Source organism: Zalophus californianus, chromosome 2, assembly GCF_009762305.2.
Source record: "Zalophus californianus isolate mZalCal1 chromosome 2, mZalCal1.pri.v2, whole genome shotgun sequence".
Taxonomy (NCBI): domain Eukaryota; kingdom Metazoa; phylum Chordata; class Mammalia; order Carnivora; family Otariidae; genus Zalophus; species Zalophus californianus.
In genome coordinates, this window is record NC_045596.1 from 170,408,293 (window position 1) to 170,433,731 (window position 25,439).

At 43.0% G+C, this 25,439-nt stretch overlaps 1 protein-coding gene across 7 annotated transcripts in view; it reads right to left on the reverse strand.

The window, feature by feature from the left end:
• Window positions 1–25,439, reverse strand: part of UNC5D (unc-5 netrin receptor D) — a 524,695-nt gene that overhangs the window by 29,576 nt on the left and 469,680 nt on the right. For all 7 annotated transcript variants that reach the window (XM_027600322.2, XM_027600321.2, XM_027600320.2 and 4 more), the window contains 2 exons: window positions 7,365–7,533; window positions 5,524–5,751 (listed from right to left, as the gene is read on the reverse strand). In XM_027600322.2, coding sequence (XP_027456123.1) covers window positions 5,524–5,751; window positions 7,365–7,533 — 397 coding nt within the window. The remainder of the gene's footprint in view (window positions 1–5,523; window positions 5,752–7,364; window positions 7,534–25,439) is intronic.

Sequence of the window (25,439 nt, forward strand, 5' to 3'; positions counted from 1 at the left end):
AAGTAAATTGAGGTCAGAAGATGAAGTGTCTTGTGCAAGATGGTGCACTTCTTAGTGTAGAGCTAGGCTATTTTAATATTTAGAAGTCATATGGAGCACCGTCACACTAGAAGAGAACGTAGTTTTAAATCATCATGTACCTTATTAAGAGATGAAAATTTGAAGCACACCCTTACCCCCAAAGAAAGTCCTCTTCCTCAAGTTACAGGGTTAGTGATGGAACGAAGACTAAAACAGGGCAACTTGACTGTGGTCTAGTATTTTTTCTACATTTCCCTGCCTTTTTCTATCCTATGCTTGATTTTTTTTTTTTTTTTGAGTCATGTGAAGGTCAGACTGTTATTAACTCTGTCCCGTAAATTTTTCACTGGGCAAGATATATATAAAGATGATGTAAGTCAGTCTGTATTTGCCCTATGGTTATATATACTGCCTGAGCAGGCCCTGAAATGCAGAGTGGAGAATATTAGAAATTTTTAATAGATGTCCACTTAGAATTATCACAGAGGAAAATGGTACCTTTTAGAAATTCCTGCTTTAGGGCCTCCAATTTAAATACAACCATGATTTATTTATTTATTTATTTATTTTTGAGAGAGAGAGAGAGAGAGAATGAGAGATAGGGAGCACGAGAGGGAAGAGGGTCAGAGGGAGAAGCAGACTCCCCTCTGAGCAGGGAGCCCGATGCGGGACTCGATCCCGGGACTCCAGGATCATGACCTGAGCCGAACGAAGGCAGTCGCTTAACCAACTGATCCACCCAGGTGCCCTATTTTTGCTTTTTTTTTTTTAAGCTTACTTTCACCTTCACACATTGAACCAGTGTCTCATAATCTTGCACAAAATATTAAGCAATCATAGTTATTCTGTAGCACAAGTAATTATTAAAATGAAGAAGCCCAATAAGGAAGTAATCATTGTATTTATATATTTATAAAGGTACAACTGGCTTCAGAGTTATAGAAACTCCTGAGTACAAGCTTTAAAACACTCTCCAAAAATAATAAATTATACTTAGCAAAGAATTCCCAGTTATGCCCACAACCTATTGTTGTGGCTGGGCCCGGACATCTGTATTTTTAAATGCTCTTCAGATGATTCTGATGCCCAGCTGGGTTTGAGAATCACTGATACAAGCAACTCTGCTGAGCTAGTTCTGAGTCACTCAGTGGATATATCACCCCAAGCGTGAGGCCTGATACTCGCTTCATTTTTCCTATCCGCCTCCTATATGACAAGGACCTTATGTTAAATCTCCAGTTCTATTGTTAAATTGATATCTGCATTAATTAAACTAGAAAATAGGGTCTGGCCAGCTTATTTCCTATAAAATGTACCCAAAGGCTATGGTTGGTGGTGGTTCTAGTCGGTCTCCCTCCTCATTTCACACTGGGGGCTGTTAGCTATCCAGATCCTGGAGCTGTGGCCAGGAAAAGCCTGAGCTTTGTGCCTCAGTGAGCTCTTTATGTTGATTTAATGAGACAGGCAGCAATATTCAGGTGGGCTTCGGGGATACTAAAGCAGGCAGGCAGAATTTACATATTTATGAGACAAAACTGAACTTAAGCATGTGCGTGTGCACGTGCGCGCGCACACACACACACACACACACAGAGAAATTATGTCGCTGTGGTGTGTTCCTTTAAATGCTTTACGTGAACAATATTTCCCAAGGTTGCATTATTGATAAACACAAGAACTACATCTGGAGGAAATCCTTTGAAATTAGATTCTAAATCCGCATTAATGCCAAGTAAGTAATGAGTACCGAGAGGTACTGAATAGGAGGGCTGGGGGCAATGGAGAAAAAAAAAAAAAAAAAACTAGTTGTTTTTCCTTTTTTTTCTCCTAAGATGGGGCAAGCGTTTAATTCCTTGCTTTCCCTGTGTCAAGGTTTGTTTGAGCTGTGTGTGTGTGTGTGTGTGTGTGTGTGTGCGTGCGTGACACCCATGTGAGACAGACACAGAAAGAAATAAAACAGACAGTAACAGAAACCTAGGTCTTAAAATGTTACTGTTTTATAAATATACCACCATTTCTCAACCTTTGGTTTGAATTCACCAAAGGAGATGATGTCAAGCGCGCGTGCGCGCGCGCGCACGCACACACACACACACACACACACACACACACACACACACGAAAGGGCTCTAATTATCGCAGAAACACAGGTACAGGAAGGACAAGAAGTCATGGGTTGTTCTCTTATTCTCCTCTCACCTTCAGGCAGATTATTAAAAACAAACAAACAAACAAACAAACAAAAAAAACCAACATAGCTAATTTAACTTCCCAGAGACAGTTGTAGATGTATTTATCAGAACAGATCTTCAAAAACCTGAAAGGAAATTATGTCTTACCAAGGTGTAGAAGGTCTTTTGCTTTTGTCATTGAGAGAAACCAGTACTATTATTCAGATGAAGTAACCCCAGAGCAAAGGAGAAGCCAGCATAGCAGCCCCTGCAGGAGGTACAGGGGAGGAGCGCAAGCCTGGAAAGGGACAATGTTTCTGTTCCAGTACTAAAACCCTCCACAGGACTACAGTTTGGTGGGACCATTATGTCGCCAGACCCTCACTGGTTCTAAGAGGACAGAAGACTTGGGTCGGGAAGCTGTCTCCTTCCAAGGTTTCCAGCGAGGGGGGAGATTTTACTTATTTTATTGGACATAACTTCAATGAGCTATGAATGAAATGAAAGACATCTTCAACCAGGCTTCTTTGTTGATCAAGAGGACAGTCCTAGTTGGGCACATATATGTTGCTATTTCTTTGAGACATGAAAGATGCACTATAATAAACACAGCAACTATTGCAACCAAGCTTGTATCTGTTTCCAAGTCACAAGAAACATTTTTAACACCGTGATAATGGAGGCAGATGCCAGTACAGGCAATTTCAGCAGAAATGCTTCTTGAAAGATGACCCATTACTTTTGACTAAGAAGTCAGGGTTCTATCCGAGTTACAGAACATGAGTCATCACTGTATACAATATTTTCAGCTCACACCACACAAGTTGGGGGAGCTAATATTAATGTGTGAAGTCTGCTAGAGGTTCAAAAGTGAACTGTTGCTAAGGCTTTCTTAAAGTGGAACAGTTTTAATGGGTTAGTAACTATATAATTTTCCCCTCTCATTAAATACCACATACAAAGCCGTGAAAAACGTGACATGGATGATTTGGGATGTTGCGGTAGTTTTAAAGGAACCTGGGCAGAAGGCCCTGAACATGTTCACTCATTAGGAAGGTAAAAATCCCGAAAGCTGGACTCTCTCAGAAACAAAACCCAGAGATCAAGACCACAGACTGCATGGTTGTGTTCTGAAAAGCTACGAGTTGTGTTGTAATCTTTCTGTGGGCCAGAAAAGTTATTCAACCAAGGCTGACGATCTCTCACCACCCCAGGAGGAAGCGTGGCTTTTGTTGCTCATGATAGCTGTCACGTACATCTTGTCAATAGCAAGTACAACCAAGCCCCCCTTTAAAATCAGCTTTATTGGACATACTAGGAGAATCACTGGAGGTAAATAGATTATGACAAATGGGGTCAAGAGTATTTCTACCGGAAAACATTTCTCTAATGCAAAACTACAGTGTTTTAGGAAGTATCTCTAAATGATGAAATAAAGATATTTGGATTCAATTTAGAGGGAGAATACCATTTTCCCTAGCACTGACGAAGAAGGGTCTATTACCCATAGGAAAGGAGAGTGGTTTGGAAAAGCTGTGTTTAGGGCCTCATTTTCGTGACTTACACTGCAATTCATATTCATCTGTGAACGGTTGAGCTGTTGTAGAATCTGGTAGCAATCAAGAGGAATAAGAATAGATCATCTGAAAGTCACTTAGTTTTTTCTTTAGGCAAATGTCAAACTCACTGGTATATAATAGACATCAGCATTATTCAAAGTGAGATCAAAATGGCTATGAGGGCTGACTTCCAAGGCAGTTGTGATAAACAGATCCTCACAGGCACACTGGTCGGCAGTGGGTTGCCCATATGAGCCTGGAGGCTGGAAATCCTCCAAGGCCACCCGTGTTTACTCCAGTTTACTCAGCCTTCAAAATCTGGCCAAGTTACTAAACATCTGACTTCAGTCGACACATTCAGCGGTAGTAATGACCTCAACTCATTATTTTTGGTTGCTGAATGTCAATTAATGCGTTTTAGTTCGGAAATATGTTCTTATTGGGGGTGGCAAAAGCAGATTATCAAATAGCAGTCATAGGATGACGTTTAACAACTCACATGGAAGTTCTTTCCTCTACCAAAATGGCGCCCCTCTGAAAAAAGGCTCTTTTACGAGCAGCCAAATATTAAGTGTGCCTTTCAAAATGACCTGTGGGCCAGAAAAGTTATTCGTTGATGGGGAAGTTTCGAGAACATAGGTTGGCACTGTGTCTCCTTTACTGGCTTATGTTCAGGATTCAGGTCATTGTATCTCTTCTACTGGTAAACATGAGTTTTCCAGCTCAGTGTCTTAAAAGCTAGTTACGGAGGAAATGCTCTGCATAATGGACTTAATGATTGAGGACTGGAATAGCAGGGGTCTGGGATGAGGTGTGTCAGGAGAGCTATGCTATTTATATATGGGCAGAGCTTACACAGGCACTTCTGCATTATCCTTGCTGCTATTAATAAACTCACACCCTTCGTGAGTAGCTAATTTAAAATGAGTCTTACATGATTAAAAGTACCAAAAATGGAAAGGAACCTTGAACTATCTCTGCCCTAGTAGCCCTAATAATTAGTAGACTATGTATCCAGGATATAATATGACTGCCTGCTGATGGATAGGATTTATAATTGTTGTTCCCTAACTATAACCTTAAGTTGTTCAAGCAATTTTCTCACTGCCTTCTGCACATCAAATGACTCTTGCTGTTCCTGTGGCTCATGCCATTCTCCTTTCTTGACATGGCAGCCCTTTCTCTTTTGCTCCTAAATGACATCCATGAAGGTTCACAAAGGGCTCTCAGAGATTGTTCTCCAATCTATTGCAATTGGGTCTCTGTTTTCTGAATTCTGACTAGACTTCTAAGTCAGTTGATAATTCAGCACACAGTGTTTTCTGTATGTATTTATGTAACTCTTCTCGATTCTTTTTTTAAGATTTTTATTTATTTGAGAGAGAGAGCGTGCAAGAGAGCACGCACATGAGCAGAGAGAGGGGCAGAGGGAGAGGGACTCTCCTCGCTGAGCGGGGAGCCCCATGCGGGACTTGATCCCAGGACCCCGGGATCATGACCTGAGCTGAAGGCAGACGCTTAACCGACTGAGCCACCCAGTCGCCCCGACTCTTCTCTATTCTTGAGTGCCAAGTACCTCATGTCCTCGGGCGTCAGCACATTATTGGACATACGATAACACAACTCTTGCTTCGGGATAGGTATCCCCAGCAAGTCGGTGGTGTGGCTTCCTCTTGCAGACCCTCAGCTATAGAATTCTCTATTGATACTGATCTTTAGGAAACCCCATGCTTTCATGATACCAAAAGAAGAATTCTAGAGAAAAGGCTGACCTGAAATGCCCAAGGGGTATTGTCCACACAGTAGACTCTCAAGTTGTAATCCAGAGAGTTACAGGACATACAGCCAAAAACCGCCACCTTGAGCTGTTTCACGGCACAATCTGTGATTGGTTCTCCAGTGAGGGCATATGTCCCGAAGCTGTCGAGGAGCACGTGACATGCAAAGGGGTCCAAAAGGCAGTAACAGGATGTGGATTCATCCTCCACCGACATCACTTCCTGTGGGGAAACGGTGTATGAAATTGTCTCAGCTTGGAAATAAGATATGATTTAACAATGACTTTGCATGCACAGACACAGTTTTTTCGGAGTATTTTTATTGTCCTCATTTCCTTGACGTTAAATGCGCTTTTTCTAGCAAATAACTGCTTACATCAGGAACTCAAGAAATAGTTCTATTCAGTGTGTTGGAATTCTATAGGTTACAACAAAACTCATTTCCAAAGTTCTCCTTTTTTTCAGTTAATTTGTGCAGTGCTGAATTTAAGAAAAACCTTCAATATTAACACCCGACAAGCAAACTCTGTCTTGAAAAAGGTCTATTTCTGAAAATCTCTTTCAATATCCTTAAGGTAATATTTATTTTCCTTCAAATATCTTATCCTCTTTCCACCAAATTCATTCATGAGGGACCGTTAAATAAATGGTTTTGATAAGATGTACGAGAATATTTCACCTTCCCTGATAAGAACTTTGGTTTGTGTGACTGGGTGGGTAGAGGATAAATATAACACCATCTGGATGAAAAGCTTGTGAGGAAGCGCTCAACAGAAAAACTAAAGTGGTAAAAATCAAGGCAAAGCAAACCATAATGGAAAAGAGAGCAAAAGCCTGCCCCTTTATGAACCCATGGAACTTTATGCCCGTGAAATGTGCCACCGGTTGTACCAGGACTGAATAAACAGCAGAATGCATTTGCAACAAAGAGTCCAGGCTAGTTGCTGAGAGAGCTGGGCCGGGTAAATGTGATCCATTGTAGCAAATGGGAATTTTCTTCTCCTAAAGAAACAAGATCTTCCTTTTATTCCTTTTGCCTGAAGCACCTCCTGGGAGGGACGACCCCAGGGCTAGCTGGAACAGGTCATTGTGTTCCAGCAAGATAATTCAACTGCTTTCATGCAAACTGACTTCAGACGGACATAAAAGGAATCCCTATCAGACAGATAAATCAGAGGTTTCACTCAAAATAGTAATAACAGTGCAATCGTTGCTGTGTCTGTCTCTCTTGTTGTTACCTTCCTCATACACTTTCTCATTTTCTTGTCTCTCTTCTGCTCTCCCTTGGACTGTATCACTTTCATATATACTCCTACACACGGGGCAACCTACGCTCAATTAATTGTCAATGTATTCATTAATTCACCAGAACATATTTAGCAACTACTGTGTTGCTGAACATTTCAACATGTTCTAATCCCTATGATTCGAAGTTTCTTTTATGAACACAGCCTGTATGCCCTGAGCTTCCTCCCGAGGCTGCAGGGAAAGTCAATTCAGACAGGGACACGCTCTGGGAGGAAGGACAGAAGTTTTATGTACCAGGAATGGGCACATAATGGTACGTGTCTGTGTGGGTAATTAAAACTATATTCTAAAAGCAAGGACAGAAGCTCTGGATCCTCTCTTGCTTCTCTTTTCCATTATTATGGAAAAACACTAGCCAATACCTTGAGGATATTGTAAAGCACATGCCACCAACCCTCTGAAAAAAAAAAAACAAGAAAATGCTTACAGATTTCACAGCAAACGCGTGTTAAAAGACGGTAAGGTTAAATCTATCCAACGGGTGGAAGCCAAATCCTATTTTTTCAAAAGGAAGACTAGGGTCTCACCTCCCACTTGCCCTGCTGCGTCCGCTTCTTTAAATGGATGTTCCAGTGCTCAGAACTGACGTCCGCACAGTGTGGTATGGTCAATGCAAAGGGAGTGGTGACGATCATGTCTGGAGGGCCACAGGTGACTTCAGGACTCAGGAGCACCTCGGATCCATCGGACTGGAGGCTTTACAGTTGGGAGAGGACACAAGAAGCGTGTAAAGAAGGGGGCGCATTTGAATGAGAATTTAGTTATAGACTGGGGCTTTCTTGAGGCTGAGGAAAACGGTTTCCCAGGATTCCCTCCTGGATGGCACCACACATGCCCAGGGCTGGTCTGGGCAACAGCCATTTATCCTGAACGGCTCAAGCACGCGGACTGAGTTTAGCTTAGATTTCAAATCTAGGTTTTGACAAAATGACAGGTGCTTTTTCAGAAATACAGGGCAGAACAGAAGAGAGCAAAGACCTGCCTGGTGTGTCACACAGCGGCTGCTGAATCCTTATTCTTGTTGATAACATTATCAATGACCAAAGCCGAGAGCTTTGTAGGAACAACTGATTTGGTAATCTTCCCATCAGATTCCTTCCTCCCAACATCACGTTCTACAAATATTTTTAATGCTAATAAGTGATAAAACAAATTATTATGAACAAATCAACCTTCAGACATACCCAGATTGAGTAGTCACTGCTGGTTTTGAAAACATTTGTTTTCTGCCAATGCACAAATACCTAGGTTATATAGTGATAGCATAGTAGACAGTTACAAATGTGTATAATCAAATACATCAACTCTTCACTATTTTAGTTCTAAATTTAAAGTCATTCCACCCAAACCTAGTGTGGAGACTTTTCTGTATTGTGAATTATTCACAATGGGAATACAGAGTCATGAAAGGATAAAAGGAGGTGAAATTTAACTAAAGGGAAATGATATCATTGAATGTTTCAATTTCTTGTCTTTTGGTTTTAATCTCTGTCCCCAAATGGTAAGGTGGGCTGGCTTACAGGCCAGCAGTGAGTGAGAAGAACCCAGAAGTCTGTTCGTTCTTCCCCAACTGCTTCTGTGTTTTTGAACAAGCTATCTGATTTTTGGGGGACCCGTATTTTCACTTGTAAAAATACAGTGATACAGAATATAGTCCATAAAGCCATTTAGGACTCTCAGATGAACAGTGCTACATGAGCACTGGGATTGGTATTAATACAGAAGTTTTCTCTTACCCGACCTAGGAAGGGCATTTACTTTTTTTTTTTTATAAGATTTTTTTTTTTTTTTTTTTTTATTGAGAGAGAGAGAATGCTAGAGAGCATGAGAGGGAAGAAGGTCAGAGGGAGAAGCAGACTCCCTGCTGAGCAGGGAGCCCGATGCGGGACTCGATCCAGGGACTTCAGGATCATGACCTGAGCCGAAGGCAGTCGCTTAACCAACTGAGCCACCCAGGCGCCCTAGGAAGGACATTTAAATAAGTCATCCCTCATCAAAAAAGCCACCCCTTGAGCAAGATAAAGATGAAATTTATCACCAAAAGATGCCACCTTTCCATGGTCTTGTATAAACACAGTTTTCCTATGAGTACATGTTTCTTAGCTGCTTTTGTTGACATTGCTTGTTAGGAATGGTCCTACTCTAGCTCATGACCTGTAGTTTGCTGCTGCATTACAAGTCCAGACACAGAAGGGGGCAGGGGCATCGTCTCTCTACTCTATCTAAAACAGACCTGAACGTGAATGCAGTATCCTCCCCCCTTTCAGGAAGCCCCGAAGATGGATTCGCAAACTTCAATCATACACAGAGGCAACCACTGTCCAAAGTCGACAATTCTTCCCATACAACCAGGGTGCAGGGGGAACTTAAAATATGTCTACATCTCCCTTTAAGCAAAGCAGGCTGGCGAGGCGGGCGGGGTTGGAAAGTAGTGTATGAGCAATAACAAATGCTCGCTGAACAGCCTGGATACAATAACATACTTGAAGTTTGCCGGGGGGGGGGGGGGGGGGGGGGCGGCGGGGGGGGGAAGGGTAAAATTCCATTGTGAGCTCTAAGCAGCGTGGGGTGGCAGCTTGTCTGTGGATGCCTGCCAGTGACCATTAGCGAAGGTTAAGCGCTTTCCGTATAATTGCTGCTTGCCTTCATCACAGACAGGAATAGCAGGGATGCTTATGAGTGACCGATGACAAGCTCTCCTAAAAGAACTATTTAATTGCTTTCAGAGAATCATCCCCCTTGTTGAACATATTGTTTAAACATATGGGAATTTGGGGAATTATTTAATGCCAAATGAACTGAAATCAGCTAATTAGATGAACTCTCACACTCATGAATAGCAACGCTTCTTCCCGCAATAACTTAAATAGCATTAGGAAGCAGAGGCGGAGCACATTGAGTCTCAGGCAGAGCTGGGAACGGGAGCTTTGCATTAAGCAGAGACTGGGCATTTCCACCAGTGCAAAGGAAGTAAATCAAGATTTATGTCTAATCCTCCTACTGTGAAAACAGTGTCTGTGGGTGTAGGTCTCTGGTGAAGGAACAAAACTTAAATCTAACCATTTTTCCCCCCATGATTAATAATAATTTGTCCCTCTCTGCCATCTTCTATCTATGGCAATCAGGGAGATTTACAAATATTAATTAAAGCTCTTCACACACCTGTGGAGGCAGGTGTTAACAGCATAAGGTCACAGAGCAGTCCGTCAAAGCGATGAGCCGCGAAATGCACTCTAAATTTCTGACTCGTACACAGGTTCCTGCTCTCTGTGATAGGATGTACTTTCCTTCTCTGTAACCACTAGCAGATTTCTGGTCAGGCTGCTGGCTCTCGTGACATCCCAAGTAAAGACAGGGGGGAAAATGCAGTCCAAGTGTCATCATGGATACAGACTTAGGAAACTGGAGGACGGAGGTCTGGGGAGAGAAGGCTTTAATTGGGCCTGGGCAAAAATGAAGATTCCTAAGGACGGTATGGATAGCATTTCAGTTTTCCCAGAGTACATGTGATAAGGAAGTACTCACGCTCTTGCTAGGAGAAAAAAACAAACAAAAAACCCAAAAACCCCACATTTTTCTAAAATTGCTGTGAGCTAATGATAACTGTGAACTAATAACAGCAGTGATTGCAGGGCCTATCCTAGGAACCAGCTCCGGGCATCACGCACTCTAATGTAGATGGAAAAATCTGGGTGTGTTCGACTTTTGCTACTTGTCTTTTTCCTTGTGTTTGATCCATCCATCCATCCATCCATCCATCCATCCATCCATCCATATGCTGTGCATATTTATGAACACTTATGGATATAAAAAGATCAATAATTTAAGAGCCAGTTCTGTGCAGCCAGATGGTTTGTGGGGCAACTGTATGGTAACCAGGTTGTGAATTCAAATTTCTGCTTACACAGTGCGGCTGAGGGTTCTAGGGAAAACTCTGGCCAGCTTTGCAGAGAACCACGGAATATCCATGGGGGGAGAGGGTGCTCGTAACAGTCACAGGAACATGTTGCCTAGTAATCTGGTCAGACACGAAGACTCGTGTTGCTGCTTTGTTTAGAACCAGAAAGGGAAAACGTGGGAAGAGTAGCTGCAGAGGACACAAGAAGTGGGTAGAAGAACATCCTTTTATGTCTCACTGGTGTCCTCACTGAACTCTTCACAGCACTGCCCTTGATACCACATCCCTCGTCTGACCTTTTCTGTCGTGAAAACCACAGTGTGGCAGAAGGGAAAGCCCAGGCCTTTCTGAGCCTCACTTTCCTTACATGCAAAATAATGCCTACTCTAAGACTGTTGTGAGAATTAAAAACAAAACAAAACACAAAAAACACCTAATATGTGCTCAGTGGGTGGAGGTTCTGCTTCTCCCAATCCTGAATGCCCATCTTTCCTGCCTTTTGAAGAGCCTTATTTTTATAAGAACTGTGCTTTTTGAGATTGCTAATTGATTCAATAAATTGCCATTCTAGCAAGATATGCTTCAACAAACATTTCACGGCCTTAGGGATGTGCGCTATTTAAGGGAATTTAAAGCACCTTGGCAATGCTTCATCCTTACCTCCCACAGTCTGTCCTCAACTCGGCAACCAGCGGAATCCCACCGAAAATGCCAATGTGTTCCCCCCTTCAGGAATCCCGGCTGCTCTGCTCTGGAGCGCTCTGTGCTGCCTGGAAGTTTTCGTCCCATCAGCCACATGACGGGCTCCCTCAAGCCCTTCAGGTTTGTGCTCAAATGACGCCTACTAGGGACACATTCCCTGACCATTCCCGACACCAAAGCTGATTGTTGCTTTTCTTTTTTCTCTACTACACTTAACTGTAGTTAATACACTATATATGTTAATACACTATAGCATTTACATATTTGTTTCCTTTTGTCTCCCACAAAAGAGAATGTAAGTTCTATGAGGCCAGGGAATTTTTTTTTTTCCCCGTTCATCATTGTATCCACAATGTCTACTAGATGCCGGGTGTGAGCACTCAGAGACAGAGGAGTCAGCTTGAAGTAGTTCCTACTGGTCAAAAACTGGGACATTTTGAGTGTCAAAGTAAATAATGGTAGTATAGGATTATAACCCATTGAATAACATAATTCATGAGACATATGGACATAAATATGAATGAATAATGATGGTAAGGGAGAACTCTCCTATGCAGCAGGAAGCCAACTAATAAATGCAGAAAATCATTTGGCAACCAACCATACTAATATTGATTCAGTCAAGAATTATGAATAGACGCTAATCTATTTGGTGGAAGTTTAGAAAATAAGAACTATTTATAGGGTTTGAAAGTAGCTCCCCACAAAATACTTACTAATTACAAAGGGTAAAATACTACTTTACCTTGGAGAACCTTGGCAGACATCACCTAACCAAGTTATCAAAGTTAACACTGGCAGTGTTAACATTTTACTAATCCACGGGATGGATGGACAGAACATGCCTCCTGATAGGACACAGTGAGAAGAACTTGGCATATGTCTGTAATATTCCTGCCAATAATATATAACCTGAATCTAATCACAGGAAACTATCAGACAAGCCCAAATTGAGGGATGTGGTGCAAAAGAACTGATCCACACTCTTATAAAGGGTCAATGTCATAAAATAGAGACAGATGTAGGACCTGCTCCAAATTACAGGAGACTAAAGACACATGGCAATAGAATGTAATGAATGGACTTGGATTTTCATTTGCTACAAAGGATGTTATTCGGATAACAGGCAAAATATGAATAAAGTTTGTGGAGTAGATAATAGAAGTGTATCAATGTTAATCTCCCAGTTTTGAGAATTGTGCTGCAGTTATATAAGAGAATTCCTTTTTAGGATATACACACTGAAGTATTTAGGGGCAAAAGGACATCTTGTTCACAATGGTTCCAGAAATATATATGTGTGTGTATGCACACACATACACATATGGAGAGAGAGCAGAATATGGTAAATTAGTAAAATGTTAACCCTGGTGAATATAGCTGTGGGATGGCTGGAAATGATATTCTTGCAACTTTTCCTTACTTTTTAAAGATTTTATGAGAGAGAGAGAGAGTGTGCAAGTGGGGAGAGGTGCAGAGGGAGAGGGAGAGGGAGAGAATTTCAAGCAGACTCTGTGCTGAGCACAGAGCCCAATGCAGGGCTCGATCTCCCGACCTGAGCTGAAACCAAGAGTTGGACACTTAAGTGACTGAGCCACCCATGTGCCCCATCCTTAAGTTTGAAGTTGTGTCAAAAATAATTTTTTGAATGAATGAATGAATGAATGAATGAATGAAGATAGATGCCCAGGGAAAATTTTCCAGACTTCTTATAATGAAATCAGCGGGGTCACTGACTACTGCATAAAATGTGCGTTGGAGGGTGACAGGTGCTGCAGCTGGTGGCCCAAGCTTGGCCACACCAGCCACATGGTAACTGCCACTATGCAGCACACATGCGCACACCAGTGGCCACAGAAGGTCACGCTCAACAAGGTCCGCTGCCAGGCGGCAACTGCGAACCACTGCAGGTCTGGAGGTGGATCTGTGCACATTTTGCTTTTGCTCTCAGTACTTCTTGACCTGATTCTGGACTGGTAATGTGTCACCCTCTTCAAGCAAATCAACTAGCTCCATATTTTGAGGTGAGATTTTCATTGTTGTTGTTGTCTGCCATGCTGCGCTTGGTAATTACTGCTCCCGCCTTTCCTCCTCATGGTCTATATTATAGATTAATGTAGGTTTGATCACCTTTACCCAGAGTATCACTCAGGAATGCAGGCAGGAGAATAATGATAGTTTTACTATGCCAGACCCTGGGTCGATACATAATTAAATCATATTTTAATGGAATAGACATAAAAGGCAGAGAGAGGGAAGCTATACTTAGTCTTAAGATTAGAGTTCAGAAAACAAGGTAGCTCCAGCCTCCTACAGTTTCCTGCCCAAGAAGATAGTTTTAACTCTTATTATTCTCTTTTTCTCTTTTCATTAAAAACCTCTTATGTTGACCTGAATGCTAACCTGGCTGTGGATGAAAATCAAGATCATAAAATGACAGTGTGAGAGTTCTCCCCGCTCCTCTCTCTTTTCCATCCTTCCTTCCTTCTCTCTTATTCCTCTTGTTTTACTGGAGTCAGATACCTGTTGCATTCTCCAGCTCTGACCAGATCGTTCAGCCAAGCCCCAGGAAAATGACGTCACAGAACCTCCTGCGGAGAGGAGCCCCTGAAAGCCAGCGTGGCTCATCAGTCAACCCTAACACCGTTAGCAGGTCTCCTGAGGACTTTCATTCTATAACTGCCCTGTGTGAGTTAAGAAAAGACTTTTGGAAAGGGAGGAGGGCGAGGAGCAAAACAGAGGACAAAGAGAGAAGTTAAGCAAAATCTTCTCTTTGTCACCGTGGATCCCTCTTTCAGTGTTTAAGTGGTCTTGAAACTATAGAGTGGTTCAGAATTCTTTGGGCAGCTGATTGAAAATGATACTTGTGGATACCGCCAGTTAAGATTTTGATTCTGGGGATGCCTGGGTGTCTCAGTCGGTTAATCGTCTGCCTTCAGCTCAGGTCATGATCCCTGGGTCCTGGGACTGAGTCCCGCATGGGGCTTCCTGCTCAGTGGGGAGCCTGCTTCTCCCTCTGTCTGCTGCTCCCAGTGCTTGTGCTCTCTCTCTTTGACAAATAAATAAAATCTTAAAAAAACGATTTGATTCCATATTTCTGGGACAGGGCCCAGGAACATACACTTTTTATCTGTGTTCCTTACATGCAAGGTAGCCCTGCTACCTTGGACACTGGGATGTCAGGTTGAGGGGGGGTTGATTAGCAGTAACTGGAAATAATGCTATAACTCATCAAGCCATTATATTCCATTAGTTGGGGTGGGGAAAGGAGCAGTGAGAACAGTGGATTACAACAAGCAACAAGCACAATTCACTGAGGATAGAAGCATACGGCTCTACGATGAAAGGGTTTAAAGATCTGGGTCACCCACTCAGTATTATCTGAAATAGATCACAGGAGGGGAGATGACACGAGGGGGGCTGGGGCAGGAGGCGAATTACGTTCATACTGGAGCGCGTATCGGAGTTTGCTGAAATGTGAGCAATACCACACTGAGAGGTTAAACTGTTGGCATACATTAAACGGCTTTAGTCTACACACGCATGCATAGGTGTTTACCAATTAATATACTAAAGGAATCACAAGTCATATGTAAGCCACCAGTTCTTAGACACAATTTAAGCCTCATCTTTCATGCAGTGTCGGGCTTGTGTTCAGCTTGTTTACCAGGAGGAGCGGAATGATGGCTCATTGAGATGCTTTACGGTGAAAGACGGGACAGGAGTGTGTGGGTCTATGCGGCACATGGCTATGACAGTTTTTCCATCTACCAGGTTGTCTATGCATTTACATCTTGAATGGGAAAAACAGACTCTTCTGGGGCAAACCTGAGTCCTATTTCTAGGATCACTTTCTTTTAGGCTGGAAAAGGACCCAGGAGTTATCAGCCCTGATACCATTATTGTTCAGATGACAAAACACAAGGCATGGCGTGGGGTGGAATGATATGGCCAAAGTTAGACCTCGCCTGTGACAAAGTAGGGACTAGATTCTTCTGTCCTGTTAGTGGTAGTGGTTGAGGGGTATGTGTGGGGGCAGGCAGGGAAAGGAACCAATATTCCCTGGGACACATTCCCCAAACCTGGCATTTCTAAGGTAAAACACTAGCATGAGAGTTATAAGGGTGTATTCGTAGGGACTGAGTCTTAGTACGATGGCAGGGCACCGAGGTACAGTGATTGCAACAGAAGCTTGGTGGTAGTTTCCCATTATAACTGTGCCACAGACTTAGTGGCTTAAGACGACCCAAACTTACTATCATGCAGTTCTGTAATCAGACGTCTTACTGAGCTAAAATGAAGGTGCCAATGGGGCCGCATTCCTTCTTGAGGTGCTAGAGAAGACTCCATTTCCTTGCCTCTTCCAGCTTCTGGAAGCCCCTCTTTCATCTGCCACTAGCAAAGCATCCTCACAACTCTGTATCTGACTCTGATACGCGCACCTTCCTCTTACAGCAACCCTTCCATGAGCCCACCTGCGTAACCCAGGGTAATTTCTCTCTCTCAAGGTCCTTAACCTTAATCACACCTGTAAAGTCCCCTTTGCCATGTAGCAGAACATTCACAGGTTCAAGGGATTAGAATGTGGACACTTTTGGGTGTGTGGGGGGCATTCTTCTGTCTGCTACCTGGCTTTTCATGGCTTGTTCACTTTGAAGTTAGAATCTAGAGATCCCCCTGCTTCTGCCTCCTGAAACCCTGTTGTCTCCAAGACACTACACAACTGGACCAAGGTGTCAGTTAACTTTTGGGCATGCCCGTCCTCATTTCCAGAGTGAAGCTCCTTATCTCGTACACTTTATGGAGTCCTGGGAAGTTACTGTTCCTTTGTCTAAAGATGATAACCAAAGGAGTTAGGAGGTTGGTCATCTAGGTTTTTTCAAGGGCAGTGTGGATTGTCTTAGAAAGCATGGAGGCCAGCCTCAGTGTGGGCTGGTGTGTTCTCCCGGCATTTTTATTAGGCTATAACTAAGTGAAGTGGAAAGGATGATATATATTAAATATCTTAATAGGACAGGTTATTTCTACTTCCAGCATGGGCAATAAAAGAGATGGCACATACAAATAAAAATAATTACAGTATGTGGGGTTCCTTTACAATGTGCAATCAAACTCATGAACTGATGACTTTCCTCTTATTGAATTAAGGTGCACCTTCCATTCAGATCTATTAACAACATTCACAAACCATTGTTATCTTGTCAATGGCATCTTTAATTAAAGACTTCTCTGGACCTTTCTAATCACTTCACATTGTGAACTCACAGGGCTTCAAACGTACTCTGATGAAAATGATGGCAATTTTTATTTATGCATATTTGTTTGTGGACCAAGGGGGCATGGGGTGGAAGGAACGGTGAGGAGCGTGGTGTGGGGAAATTCTGTCCAAAAACAGATCATAAAACGACAGTGTGAGAGTTCTCCCCCCTCCTTTCTCTTTTCCTTCCTTCCTTCTTTCTCTCTTCCCCTGCTCTCGTTTTGGGGGTAATGGCATTCTAGTCTAACTGAAATGACTTTGTGAAGGAGCCTCTGTGATTTCACTGCAGTAAAGAGCACAGCCTTCAGCTAAAGGTGCATTAACCCTTCTAAGCCATTAAGATACCATTTGATTAACTGCCCCTTTTATCACACTGCATGGCACTGGTAGTGTGAACAAATTAATGTGTTTCCCAAATGGCAGCAATTTGCTTCCCTTGCACTAGCGGAAAGAGCCCCTTTGTTCCTTAGAAAGCATCTTCCCTCCTCAGCAGTTGCCTCTGCCTAATACACAGCTCATTAATGCCAGATCCCCTCAAAGGGATAGATGTTCGCCATTCCGATTCTTCCAGTAAAAATCTCTAAAACTCACTTAAAGCAACAAGCAGTATGCCAATCTATGACTGAGCATTGAACAGAACTAGTGACAGAAACAATCTGTTCACTTCTATCCATCACTATCTAGCAAGGGAAGCCTGACAGAGCTTGTTCAAGGTGGCCTAAGCCACCAGCCCAGCTTGACTGGTCACTGATCTACTATGAACGCGAGTCCACTGTTTGGACTCCATATAATATGCCTTTATAGTATAAATCATAGGCCCCAATGTAAGGAGAGATCGAAGTAGACTCAAAGGAATTGATGCAGAGAGTCCTTCGTATCTTCACAAGGTTCTGATTTTAGAGTGGACGGTTAATGCATTTGCTATCACTGAATTGATCTTTCCTCCAAGTCTAGGAATGTGGTAGCAGTCAAAAAGGAACCCAGCATCATCTGGACAGAGCTAAAGCAAATTCCAGGGACTCTAAACAACTTGTTATTTATGCAATGAAAAAAATAAGGCCAGATGAAGGACAATAATATCAAAAGGTAGCATTTGTATGGTACTTTATACTTTGCACGAGACTTTATATATGATATATATGATGTCATATATATGATGTCATATATGATGTCACTTTATTGTCCTCACCAAAATCCTGGAATGCAGCTAATAATATACAAGATTTCTAGATGGTACAGTAGAGGCCCAGAGAAAGAAAATTACTTGCTCACAGCCATTCAGGCTGGAGGTGTCCCGGGGGAGTTGGAACTCGAGCCTTCGGAATCCCTGTGTTCTCACTGTCCCCCATCATCTCCTTTCTGATCCTTCTCTACGTCTCAGGGGATGCCAACGACTGGATCTACACTACTTTCCTGACAAGTTATGTATGTTATCCGTTCACTTCAGTGAACTCCAGGACCGGCAGAGTCTTACCCACCTAGGGAGGCAAAGAAAACAAAGGTGGGCAGAAGACTGTGCCCTGCACACAGCAGACAGGCAGGGTTTGTGCCCAATATCATGATTTTCTGCTCTAGGTGTATTTGCTGCCACACACTGTGGCCAAAAGCTGGACATGGGATTTTGATTAAATAGTTGTTTTTTTTCCTTGGTTATAAATATTGTTTTTGAATTGTATTGATTTATTCTTTAATCAATTTCCTTTCTACCCCCTTTCTTGTAAGTCAAAGGGCTGTGTTCATTCCCTGGAAAGAAAGCCGAAGTGGCTCCTGGAGCAACTATTACCACAAACTCTCAGGTGACTGTCAGCTGGCAAATCTCTCTCAACTAGTTAATCATCAGTTTCCAAGGCAGAATTCTGGGAATCATCCTCGACTCCTTCACCGCTCACATTAACACGCCCCTCCCAATCTCTTGTGCACAACCAAAGACAAGGACACGCAAAAGTAGAGTGACTCTAATTTATTGTCCAAACTCAGATACTTCCGAGGATGATGAAGGGCACTATTAATAACAGTGCTAGGAAAAATGAGGCATATTTTCACTGTGCTCCTAAGGAGTGTGCTGGTGTAAGGAAGATGTGAACTGGGGAGTGGTCATGGAGATAAAGAAGAAGATAAGATACCGAAAATGTAAATACGACTGGGTCTCCTGAAGCTGATCTTTCCTCCATCCCTATCTAGCAGGTAAATGTCAATTTCCCCTAGGCAGCAAATAACCCTCTACATAGTCTAGTCCTTATCACTCCTCCTTTTATATTTTCTGCAGATTTGCTTAGTTCCAAAATATATGATGCTATCTGTACCCCTGTGCCTTTCCACATTCTATTCCTGTTGACTGGAATGTCTTTTACTCACGTTCAGTTTTTAAGTCAATTGTCCCTTCCTCTTGGAAGCCTTCCCCGAGCCTTTAGACAGGGTCCATCCCTTTGCTCCTGGTTAGCGTCTGTGTATCTCTGTCACCACATATATAATGCTGCAATATCATCAGTGATTTGAGTTACTGGGTTTGCTTTGGGGGCTTCATCTTTGGTCTAGTTCGGTGGTGTTAGGTGGCTCTAGTTTTCCTAGTGCAAGTTGCAAATGAGCGTATAATTTTTGACGCCCCCAAAACTTCACAGCCTACTGTTGACTAGAGGCCTTACTGAGAACATAAACAGTTGATTGATACATATTTTGTATGTTACATGCATTACATACTGTATGCTTATGATAAAGTAAGCTAGAGAAAACATGTTAAGGAAATCGTAAGAGGAAATACACTTACAGTGCTGTACTGTATTATTGGAAAAAAAAAAATCATAGGTGGACGAGCACCATTCGAATCTGTGTTTTTCAAGGGCCGGCTATATTTGCTAACACTTGTGCTTACTGGAACTGCCCATGGTAACAGGGTCCCTTGAAGACTTCTCCTTTTGATTCTATACCTACTAAAATAGTTTTATTTATTAAACAGAGGAGACCTAAAAACTAGTTTAAAAATTTAATCTTCCATCTGATTCAAAATTCCACCCTCACCCCCAGTACCCATGCACACAGACACACGTGGCCACACATGCATGCACATGCATGTCTACGGACCTCTAGATGCTTGATTCCCTCTTCCATGAGCTTATCCCCATGGCACTGTGATAGAGGGCAGGGATAGGAAAACACACCATCTCCTTACGTAACTACCTGTGACAGGGTGATAATATTTTCTTGGATGACTTAAGTGTCTTAAGATAATCCTTACTGGATTCAGTACTGATAGGTGGGGACGCCAAAAGGCCTCCCGGACAGAGGGTGCAGGTGATGGGACTGCAAACCATTGTTGTGAAGCATCGGTAGCTCCTCGTGGGTCTCAGTTACTTCTGGCAACCCGTCCCCATCTGGCGGCATCTTGACCCCGCTCTCTGACTTTTTTGCCTCACATTGCACTGGCCCCTGGCAAACCTGTTTTCAATCTCACTTACCCTCCCTGGCTTGGGTCAATCTTCTCTACCCCTTGGGAGGATGGGGACCTGGGAATAACGGAAGTGTTCTTTGCCCCTCTCTCCTTTGCTTTAGCAGCATTGGACAAGTCAATGAGCTTATAAACAATAAGAAAATCAAATATCACTGTCCAGTTCTCCTGCAAATGGCCCAAATTTTGTGAGTAATTCTCTTGAGTCTATTCTCTTTGACTTTGGAGAGAGCAGAGGTGGCCATTTTTGATACCCTGTACTCCTCCAAAATAGGACTTATTTTCTCTCTTCTCGTCCCTTTCTCCTATCAATAGGGAGGGAGAGGACCTGGTGAGTAAGTGGGTTGGGGAGCAATAGTGTCCATGCTGATGAAATGATGCTTCTTGGAAGGTTTTGTGGTGAGGTGGGAAAATTAGCTTTTGGCATGCTCTGAAATGAGAATGTGGGGGCACTTCTCTCTCTTGCTCTTTTTATAAATGAGCTCGGAGCTTTGTCCATTTTTCAGAATACAGAAAAGGCCACTGTACCCCCCAAACATCATTCTGCTACATATATACAACCTCTGTCCTCCAACCATCACCTCCACCAGAAATAAACTCCTTACAGAAGGGATGGTATTTTATCCTGTTCTGTAGTATCAGACACATTTGGGGCTTAATAGTCATGGACTACACTGAGCTCTAATATTAACTGTGAAAACGTTTCCAGAAGTCCATAATATTTTTGTAGTGAGAGGGGGCAGTGTTTTTTGCCTGTGCTGGGGGATGGCTTGAGACGGGAACATAGCGGGTAGGTCCCCCCACCTGGAGAAGGCCAACAGAGATACAAATCAACCCAGAAGCTTTTAGCCAGGTTTTCTCCCCGCTGGCAATGTCCTGACCAGTAACCTGGTGTCAGTCAGGGGGGGGAGTCAGAAGCAGGTGCTCTTGTTTGGGGGATCTCCACACAAACTGTAGTAGCCCAGTGGCTGGGGTTCCTTACCTCATGAGAAATCAGAGCTCTGGGAGGCCCCAGGATAGAGAATGCGGTTTCCTATTTTACTGTGAAGAGGGGTTTTAGAATGGCTTCAAATATCTGCTTTCACACACAGACTAGTCGACTGTAGGTAGATTCTTTCATTTTTACAGGTATGGCCATACATATCCAGGTTTTCTTCTTACTCTTCTAGAAGCGAGGTCAAACAGTCTAAGAGTGTTTCTGAGTGTTTATATCTTCTGGTAGGCTTATACGTGAGGGTGTGTGTGTGTGTGTGTGTGTGTGTGTGTGTGTGTGTGTGTGTGTGTGTGTGTGTGTGTGTGTGTGTGCGTGTGCGCGCGCTGGTCTTGCTACTGTGGAGGCAAAGCTACAGGAAGCCATTCCGCAGGAGCGGACTTCACCGCAGTGTTTCATGGTGAGCCATTCCTGGGAAAGAAATTCTCTTCATTTCCCAGGGTGACTTTTGGTGTCTTCCTAGTCTCGTATTTGGTCTTACCTCATGCTTTGCTATTAAAACCGTAGTTCCATCAAGGCACCCTAAAAACAGCTAATGCTTCCTAATACCACCGTGTCTATTTTCCTGATCTTTACCCCAAGAAGCACTCACTGAGTCAGACCATTCGATAGCAAAACAAACAAAAACAAGAGAAAAAGTGGTTGAAATACGCTATCTGGGCTGAGCCCAAATTCCAAAATACGTGTCCTTTTGTAAATTCGTCAATAAGATCACTTATATTTCCAATTTCAGTTTAAGCATTTCGTCAGGGATATCCACATGACAGTGTAATTGGAAAAAGGAATGAGTGTTTGCCTTTGGTTTCGTTTTATTGCTTCTTGGAAGAAAGCTCCATATAATAATTTTCTGGTCCAGTTCTCTACTCTCCGACTGCGGGGTGGGGAGGGGTGCAGGAGCCGGGTGAGGGGCAGAGGGAAGGCTGTGCTGCATCCACATCGTTTTCTTATTGTAATCCACGTGGGGGGAGTCTCTGAAATGAGAGTTTTAATTCCCTTGCTGACACACCTACATTTTATAAAAAATTATCAAAACCCAGTCAGAGAGGATAAGAAAAATTTCCCCCCAAAAGCTCCTGTAGAAATGTTAACAACCACCTCAGATTCTTTCAAATTGAAGTTTGGGAAAAGAGAGAGTCTTTCTGAGACTGATCAGAGCTGGTTTCCTGCCCTCCAAAGGGGGGCGATAGGAAAGGAGGCCATGTCTAGAATTGAGCTAGCTGCTTAAACGCCCCGGATCCAGGAAGAGCCCAAGGGCTTCCCCAGCAAATACTTCTGGCAGCCCCAATTTCATGCCCTTGCCTTTCTGTGAGGCTGCTCAAGTTCCCGTTCCTGTGATGTCACTAAGCGTTCTCTAATTTGTGAAGAGGGCAGCTCGTGAAACCTAACTCTTTGTCCTACCTGTGCCCTGGCCTGGGCTACAGCTGGAAGGAAGCTGCTTAAGATAATGACTTAAAAGCAGGGAAAGGTATCTGGATTTAGCCGCTCTTACAGACTTCTCCCCCTGCCCCTCTTATGCTATGTAGATAACGGAAAATGTATCCCGGAGCTGGACACTGGGATACTTACTGCCCTTATACCTTTCTTTGCCTGGCTAATTTCCACTGATGTTTTAGACTCAGGTCAAGTGACAACTTCTGAAAGGTACTCTCTCCACACCCTGTCTGTGAGTCTATGCTTAGAACAGATTAAGGGCCATTTTGTATTTTTCCATGGTTTTCCATGAGATCCCCTATTGCAATGTGGTTCCACATTGAGTTGCAAAGTAATAATGGCCTTCCCAAATCTGGGCCCCTCTGCATCTGTTTCATGATGTATTTCCATTATTAGGCATAAGCCTTGTCACACCCCAAATGTGCTTTACTGGACTCATGGATAACATACCTAACTGCGCCTTATGGTAGGGATTGTGATATAGCATTGAAATACATTATAAGTCAGATCATCTTGCTTTGGCGCCTAGTCTTGCTACACCCTAAATTGAGCTTACTGACTTTTCTTGGTGTTAATTTTCAAATCTATAAAAATTAGGATAATCATATTATTGTTTACTATATAGGCTCCATGTGAAGATGAAAGGATATACTGTAGGTAGAATGCTTTGTCAAATATAAGTGTAGCAATGAGGAAAAGAACACCTATTTTATCATCTTTTAGATTTTTGTATCACTGTCTACCATGCATTCCCACGATATCCCTATAAGGTAGATACCTACTGTTTTTCAGAGGAGGACACATCTGGGTTGCAGAGTTTTAGGAACTTCCCTAAGGTCACATGGATGATAGCAGTGGAGCTTAGATCTGAACCCGGGGCCTCTGATGCCTGGGCTCACACTCCTAGCCACTGAGTTCAGATGTTTCCTAACATTGTGTCTGCTGAGACTCAGCAATTTAGTGGGACTTGTTTCCAGCCTCTGTGCTCTCAGTTCTATGATGTAACAACAGCAATTTCCCTGATGTACTTCTAAGAAAAATTCAACTTGATCCTGCCTTTCTGCCTTGCTTAATTCTCAGGGCTCATACAGAGCGATTCCAGAGATGCCCCATTCTAGGGGCCAAGAGTTGGAACGCAAAAGTCAGAAAGCTGTTTCTGGGGGCACCTGGGCTCAGTCATTAAGCGTCTGCCTTTGGCTCAGGTCATGATCCCAGGGTCCTGGGATAGAGCCCCGCATTGGGCTCCCTGCTCGGCAGGAAGCCTGCTTCTCCCTCTCCCACTCCCCCTGTTTGTGTTCCGTCTCTCGCTGTGTCTTTCTCTGTCAAATAAATAAATAAAATCTTAAAAAAAAAAGAAAAAGCTGTTTCTGTAAAGGCTCTGACATCAGGGAGAGATGGCATCATTTAGTGTGTGAGCACTGCAGTTGTGGTCAGATAGCCTGAAGTCAAATCCCAGCTCTGCCAGGAGAGCAACACTCCCTTCGAAGCACCTTTGCTTCTTGGAACCTTCATGTTTTCCGATTTTTTTTTCTCCTCTCTAAAATTGCTACAAAATCCTCTTCTTTTGACATGACAGAAGACTAAATGAGTCAAATGCATGTGAGAGCACTTTGCAAGTTACATGGAAGCAGAGGTAATTTATTAGTTTTCCAAGAACGCAAAACCCTCGTCCAGCAAACCATTTAATACGCATGTCTGTACAAAAAGCCAACAGAGATCATTTCCTAAGTGTTATGAGCAACCAGAGGTCCAGACTGCTGCACAGGTTGGAAGAGATTCATTAAAATGATAGTTCAAGCCAGACAGAGGAGGGACACTGAGGGAGAGTGACATCATTCCATTTAGTGGAAAATACAGAGCATCCTCCAGGAGGCTTCCCAGCAATAGAAGTAGGACCTCCAGAGAGGGCCAGGGTGCATAAATTCATACAATGAACCCCCTCACTTAAAACCTACCGGAATTTCAAGATACAGCCAGAGGAGCCTATTTGAATACAGGGGGTTATTTTAAGTCTGTGATTCATTCCACCCAGCCCTATCTCTGGGAATCTGATACTGAATTTGGATCAATGATTTCAGTGACAATTCCACTAAATCATCACCCAGCTATCTCAGAGATGTCACTCAGAAAAAGGCAACAGAAGGGTACCATCAATAGGAAAATGGAACGGACTTTAAATATAGTTTATAGCATAAAGAGGCTGTTTGGAAGATCTGACTGTAATTCTGGGTGTGGAAGCGACAGAGACTCAGAGGTTAAAGAGACAGAGCCATGCTGTTCCAGGTCTACGGATGGTGAGAAAAATAGGCCTTATTCTGAGCACAAGTTCAGCAGGACAGAGGGACAGCATAAGATGAAAATGGGTTTTTAAGTGACATCACAAAGGAAAGGTGACACTAAAGAGCGCTTCATTAATGGACTTTCGATTAACCACAGGATTAAAAGCTGCAGAACTTAGCTCTGAGCAGCCTCCTGTTAGGGGTGAAAAAAAATCACCAAGCTTAAGAAAAGTAGCAGCAGAAAGGCATGTGCTATTTTTAGTGTTTTAGTAAGTAGTTTGGAGCTTCTTTAAAGGGAATGAAGATTGCCAAGGAAGCTAAATGAGCAGTAGCCTGGGGACTGGTCATTTTCTTGAGAGCTAGGAACATCTGGGAAGGTTTGAGCAACATGAAAAGGAATGTGTGCCTCCTACAATTGTACTTTACCCTCCGTTTAATAGACAGGAAAATGCATACCTCACAGATCTGAAGTCCTGGATGAACTGTTCCTGTTGCTGTCCACTCCACCTTCCTGGACAGCAGTAATAAACTCACATCTTAGATACAGATGGACAAACCAAACCGGTTAACACAGAACTTACAAAGCTAGTGGTGGTCCAGGA